The sequence below is a fragment of the Monomorium pharaonis genome, chromosome 8 (assembly GCF_013373865.1).
Source record: "Monomorium pharaonis isolate MP-MQ-018 chromosome 8, ASM1337386v2, whole genome shotgun sequence".
NCBI lineage: Eukaryota > Metazoa > Arthropoda > Insecta > Hymenoptera > Formicidae > Monomorium > Monomorium pharaonis.
In genome coordinates, this window is record NC_050474.1 from 2,217,345 (window position 1) to 2,224,296 (window position 6,952).

Here is a 6,952-nt window from a genome sequence, read left to right on the forward strand (position 1 = left end):
ATTGATATATTTACTTAATAATCATATCTAAACAATTTTAATTTGCATCAGATATTTGTTGTGTTGCGCCAAGAAGAAAATACAAAAACGACATCGACGATCGTCAGATCTAAGTTCTCGCGGGCGAGGGCAAAGCTTTTCACTTGTCAGTTCGAGAAAGTACTTGGGTGATTCTCGCCGAGAGCAACGAAGTGCAATGCGTCTCTCGATCATGGCAGGTGATATACGACCTACGACACCTATTAAAGAACAAGAAACTACTATCACTCTGTCAGCGTATCCAAATGACGTCGACGAGTCGTTAAAGAATCAACGAATCTCGACAGAATCAACAGTACGTGATCGATTAGTTACTTAAGGAAGTTCCGCTGCTAAATCAAAATAAACAGTTTTTCATGAAACTTTGTAGAGAAGTTTAAATTAGTGATATAAATTGTGTGACTATCAAAATTTCAGAAAGCTGAACTTGCTTGTTATTTAGATATTAAATATTTTATTAACATGGGCTCTTTTGCACGGAAAAAAAAGATTTAGTTCACATAACCAGAACTATTTAGTTGCAAGCAATATGGCTGCATCATCTAGTTATCTTTAAACGATAATTATGCGTATGGTCATCATTTAAAGATGAACTAGATTGATATGACTTTTGACTTTAGTATGTCAACTATACCAATGTATAGTTGCGCGAAAGCTGGTTGTAGTAACCAGTACATAGTTAGGACTTCTTTCCCATGGCTAAGCTAATTTATTCATATAGTTGTATCAATCGGGATGCTACGCTATAAAGCAACAATGTCAAAAAACAAAAGCGATTCACTACGCAGGCAACTATAGAGATGTGTACATGTGGATCGCTTGATTCGCGATGCGACGTTTGCGTGCACAGTAATGGTGCACATCGGCGTTGGAAAGGTGACTCGGTGTCTCGGTTACAGGTTACACAAACGTATCTAACGCGGGTGAAGTCGTCGTGTCCTGTTGTTCGCGTACACGAAAATAGTGTGCATCGGCGTTGAGAAGGTGATTCGGTGTGTCTCGGTTATACGATATGCACACGTCTTAAGGCCATTGCACGTACATTTCTGTAGTCGTTACCGTAAGAAATTGAGCAATACAATTGATTAATTCGGTCGGTTACGGCTGATTTGAGCAATATGATTAGTCGAAATCTTACGATTACGATTACAAAAATGTATGTGCAATGGCCTTAACGTGGGTGAAATCATCGTGTCGTGTTGTCGCGTGCACAGTAATAGTGCGCATCGGCATTAACTAATGATGAAAGTGACTACACTAACAATTATTCAAGATGTGAATAATTAATTTTTATATCACATCAAGACAATTTGTCTAAGTCAACCAAACGATATAGTTGTCATTAAAATATTAGTAGTTGCAGTATCAAGAAATAGTCTGGTTGCAACAACCAGGTGTAATTATTGCTGCAACACAAGTCATTCAACAATAGCTCTATAGTTGCAGTAAACACATGCCTAGTTGTTCTATATTTTACTATAAAATCTGGTTGTAGCAACTAGATTTATATGTCGACTAACCAGACTGTTTTTTCCGTGTGGGAATCGATAAATTTTCAGGATCTTTCAGTTTTTATTGTCGTATTAAACATAGAAGTAACGAATAGATATTAGTAACTTTACTAGTAAGAAACTTTACAATAATACATCTTAGCTGTTCAGAAAAGTACTGTTGAATTTTTGAAACGACGCACTTGCTCGTTTGAATAAAATAATTGATAAAATAAAAAAAGTTTACAATAATCGAAGTAATACAGCACGTAAATGTGGTAAATGTGTGCTAGTAATATAACATAAATTTTTAATTGTTGTATTTAGTCATCTAAGGGTGGTATAATAGTGAAAAATTTACTTGTTCTTTATAGCCGATTTTTTTCTTATATTCACCATTATTAACTTTAGATCATATACAGCAAAAAAAGGAGGCAACAAAATAGTCATTTGAATATTTTTTTTACTTGAACCCCTGTGCCATTTGTTGTGCCGGGCCTGAACAGAGGAACTCCCTTGAAGAAGATATCAAAGTCATATTTCTTATAAACATTTATATTAAAATAATTCCTGTGTCACTTAATATTTAGTAATTTATATTTTAATAATATCTTTTGACAATCTTTTTACAAGCTTTAGATTGTTAAATCACGATGTGTTTAATTGTGGCATTTGAAGGAAAAGTGATAAAATCTTCTACATACCCGTTATGAATAATTAAAATCATTAATACCTAGGAAAAAACAATGTAATTATTACGTTTGACCTGACTGATTATTATTAATTTATTTTTAGGGCAACTTTTCTGTAATTTACTTCGCTTATATTGCCTTTTAGATTATATCTAGGCACATATTATAACTCAAAAATGTGTACCACATAATTTTTACGTATTTAAGCACATGATAAAGACCGAAACCAACGGTCAAAACGTTGTGCGCTATTTGTTGAATATATTTGAGGCCAGTCAGGTCAAACGTAATAATTACATTGTTTTTTTCTTTTGTAATTACTGGCGAATAAATAATCATTTTATTAATACCTAGATTATTTAATTATCGTATTAAAGTGACATGCTTATTGTTCCTTGTCATAATTTAGGATAAATATTATGCAAATAAAATTCTGTTTCACAACATTTCCGTTTAACCATGTGTAACAGAATCAGACATTAGTAAAATTAGCACCAATTAACGATAAACAAAATAAAATAAACCGACTTCGTATAATTTGTAAAATTCTAGTATGTATCTTGTGCGACCAATAAATACATTCCGCCAAATAAGTCACAGTATTAAATAAAAGCTATGGCAAAGCTTTGACAAGAAATAAAATTTTAAACGACAGTATACGAATGTATACTGTTATTTGTATAGAATACAAATGCGTAAGAAAAACTAAAATTATTATGAAATAATTTGAATTATTACAAAGATAGCATAGTAAAAAAACATAAATAAATTATTTACAAGTTTACGCAATGTTGATCTCGATTGTATTATAAAAGAAATAAAAAATTCTAAACCTGCAACTAAATTATATTTTATAATACGTGTCTACGTGATTAATCTTTATTTAGTCGCGCGGAATCGCCAGTTATCCCAAAAGAAAATGATAAAAAATAAGAAATAAAAAAATATATATTTCTAATTAAAAAAAAATTTTTTTAATAAAATTATATACTAACATTTTAACTCTTAGTTAAAATTTTTGATTCGAGGCGACTAATTAAAGTTTAATTACGTAGTGGATATCTAATTATCTTGTACTTTTCTCGTGTATAAAGACAGGAATAAAGTACATGTATATAATGGCTATTAGTATAAATACGTTACAGCATGTACAAATTAAATAAAAAATATTGCAAACTGAATCTAAATGTTTGTATAAATTTTTTAGTATGTTTTTTAGTATAAGAAAAATATTTTTGGAAAAAAAGAAAAAGATTATTAATTGTTATTTTTATGACATTTACAAAAATTTTATTCAATATATTATTGTTTGCGCATAATATTTATAATAAAAAATCGTTTTATTCGTTATTAAAAAGTTAAAAAGAAAAATGATATCCGACCTGGTTAAATTTTATTTAATAAATTAAATAAATTCTGCAAAATAAATTACATTTGATATATATATATAGCACTAATAAAACAAAAATTAATAACGTGTGTAAACAATATATTGCAAATTTTAATTTGGTTGAGTTATAATATATTTTATTTCAACATTGAATTTGTATTTTAGCATTGAAATTATCAAGTTACAAGAGTAAATGTATTATTAACCTGGGCGAGCGCGTGCTATTTTCTAAATAAATTTAAAACCGTTTTCTGAAAAAATAATTCTTTGAACTGTTATCTTTATCGTATTATAACACAAATAATGCAAAAGCTAGGTAACATCTATTAGTTGTAATACAAATAAAATATTTATAAATGTTAGATTTATGCTCAAAATATACGATTTTTTTAGTTTTAGGTTGACAACAAGATTTTATTTATTTATTATTTATACATTGGCGACAAGAAGCTTGAGATTTCCCCTATTTTTTAGTTTTAAATATAAAATAAATTATATAATAAATATGTTTAAAAAACATATTTTTATAATGAGTTTATAATAAATAAATTTACACTTATAAGATTATAGTTAACAGTGTATTTGGGTAAATAGAAAATTTCACTACAAAGTCAATAAAATTGCAGTCTAAATATTCGTTATAAAATTGCTTTTTGTTTGGAATTTGCATATTTCTGAAAAAATTGAGTTTATTACGCTTTATAACTAACACTTTACTTTAACCAAACACCTGCAAGTACATTACATTTCTATGCAAATTCCTATTTCCATATTATTGTACTCCAGCCAGAATATCAAGTTTCTTTATTCAAAGAAGAGAAAATATTGTTTTTCTCTTAAATATTTAACGTTTGAATCATACATAACTAAATGAAATTATACAATTTTTTTATTATGCGTATATACTATATGTCTTGAATCAATAGATAAATATCACTTTTAAATAATCATATTTTTTTCAGTAAAGTCAAAATTAATAATTAATACAAATAATAACTCTATACTTTTTTATATTAGTTTAAACTGTAATAATTTAATAATAACATATGTTGCTATATTATCGTTTATTGGAAATTAAATGTTAGTATTTGATATTGTTCGCTATCGGTAATTATTAGATATCATAGGTAAATTTTGAAAAAGCTATTAACTGTTAATACATTACAGTTAGTAATACCTAATACACATAATGTAGATATAGATTGTTTTAGTTGTATCAATCCATTTCTATGAAAAATCCCTTCCTGAACAGTACACGATAAGTTTTTGTTATTCATTCTGTAGGTAAAACATTTCCAAATTATTTATTAGCATTTTAGCTTGATTTATACAGCTTGATAAATCTTATCAGTAATTTTAATATACAATATAATACAAATTTTTATTCTAATTTTGATTATTTTAATCATTTATTTATGTATAAAAACAACATATAAGAAAAATAGACAAAACTATACATAAAAAAATTTTTAATATTTTAATATACCATAAATTAAAAATTAAAGTTATGTTAATTGAAAATTATTTGTAAAATATAATTTATATATATTTAATAAAGTTTTTAATAAAACATAATTTTTCGCTAAAATTTACTCGTTGAAATAAATAATATTGATCGCAAAAGTTACTTAGTGAATACGTAGGAATTGCATAGATGGCAATGCTATGATTACCAATTGTATTTTTTACACAAAATTAGAAAATTACAGGCGCGCACTACGCGCGCACTATTTATTATTTTTATTTTTTAAAAATAAATTGCAATAATATAATTATATAATTAACCGTACATGCAAATTATCTTTTGCTAACTCCTTGATAATAGCCTCTCATGAAGTTATCACAGTAAGAGAACCAATCTAAAAAAACCACATAAATCTAAAATAAAATTTTCCAAATTATAAAAAAAGAGAAGGAAGATGTTGGAAAACGTTCCCAATTATAAAAAGTGAGAAAAAAGAAAAGTTTTTATGCCGCGTCGTCCACCCTGCGCTCAGACCCATCAAACCATTAACTCACAATTAGTATCTGCCTTCTTTTTTAAAAGTCAATAAAAATAATTGCGACCAATAATACGCATTCATATCGCATTACGATAATAGAACATTGCGTGGCTATCCAACGTGAGAACAGATAATAATCTTATGGTGTTTTATGAAGAAAGTTACTTTATGAATTGCTGACTCCGCCCAGTTAATGCCCATTAAACTCAGTTTAATGATAAAAAAAATTGGTCTCTCTCGCAAATTGAAATTTACTACAAAAACTTTGATTTCCAAAAAATCAAAGTTTTCCAAATTCAAATCTAATTAAAAAATAAATGTACATGTGTATGCATCTTACTCATAGAAGTGCGCATATAAATAAATTTTGTAATCGTAATTCGTCTGAATATATTTTCAATTTGCTTATGCCACGAGCGTTTTAAATAATATCAGAATATAAAGTTATTATACTGAGAGTTCACTAGAAATAAATATCTCGACAAGCATTTTCTCGGTTGCCCAAATTCAATGGCAATCGCAATCGCTTCGAAGTAGTTTCTACCTCACAGCGTTAGTAATCTGATTTCGCTGCAGCGAGGTTTTACTGGTATCTCTATCTGCCATTCTAAAAGACTTGAGTGCAGGTAGACGATATCTATTATGTATACACGGTAAATAAAAGCACTTCCCTTTGTACATTCTGTTTTCGTTTACACGTACTTTTCATGCAAATTTTCTATACTTGGCAGTTTTTTGTAAGATTAACGTTACACAAAAATACATTTTTTTTTTTAATTTCTGTTGTACAAAATATAATAATTCTTTTAAATTGATACTATTAAAATGAAATTTTTACGCAAGCGTAAAAAAATAATGGAAAACGCTGTGACGTTATTTTAAATATTAATTTTGTTTTCAACTTTTACATTTATTTTTTTATTATGCCTTATATGTTATATATTATAAATATTAAAAATTATAAATATAGCAATGGCATAATTAAAGATACATTTTCTATTATTTACAAATTGTTTTTGATACGCGTTCTTTATATAGTGTAGCAACATTAGATGTGTCAGAATACATCAAGTGCACCATTGTCATCTTTCAAAAGATCTTCGAGTCCCAGTCGTGACGCTTAGTCTTGTTGATTTTGCCCTCAACGATAGACTCAAGGGATGTCAGTCGATGTTAAATTACGAGTCACAAATGCGTTGGCAGAAATACGTTTTCACACATATATTTTTATAGTCGATCGTTCTGTGTGATCTACGTGTTCGTGGATACTGCATTCCAACAACACGGAAATTTATATAGCTCGTAAAATAAAATCGACAATTTCACGGATCAATTGTT

General features: G+C 28.0%; 1 protein-coding gene across 4 annotated transcripts in view; it reads left to right on the forward strand.

Moving 5' to 3' along the window:
* The window catches only part of LOC105834942 (neuropeptide CCHamide-1 receptor), a 32,011-nt gene extending 28,609 nt beyond the window's left edge, over positions 1–3,402 (forward strand). For 3 of the 4 annotated variants that reach the window (XM_012677813.3, XM_012677812.2, XM_012677809.2), the window contains one exon: positions 52–358. In XM_012677813.3, coding sequence (XP_012533267.1) covers positions 52–358 — 307 coding nt within the window. Of the gene's footprint in view, positions 1–51 lie in introns of all 4 variants that reach the window. The other variant, XM_012677810.3, reaches the window with a different exon arrangement.
* Positions 3,403–6,952: the final 3,550 nt, after the last annotated feature.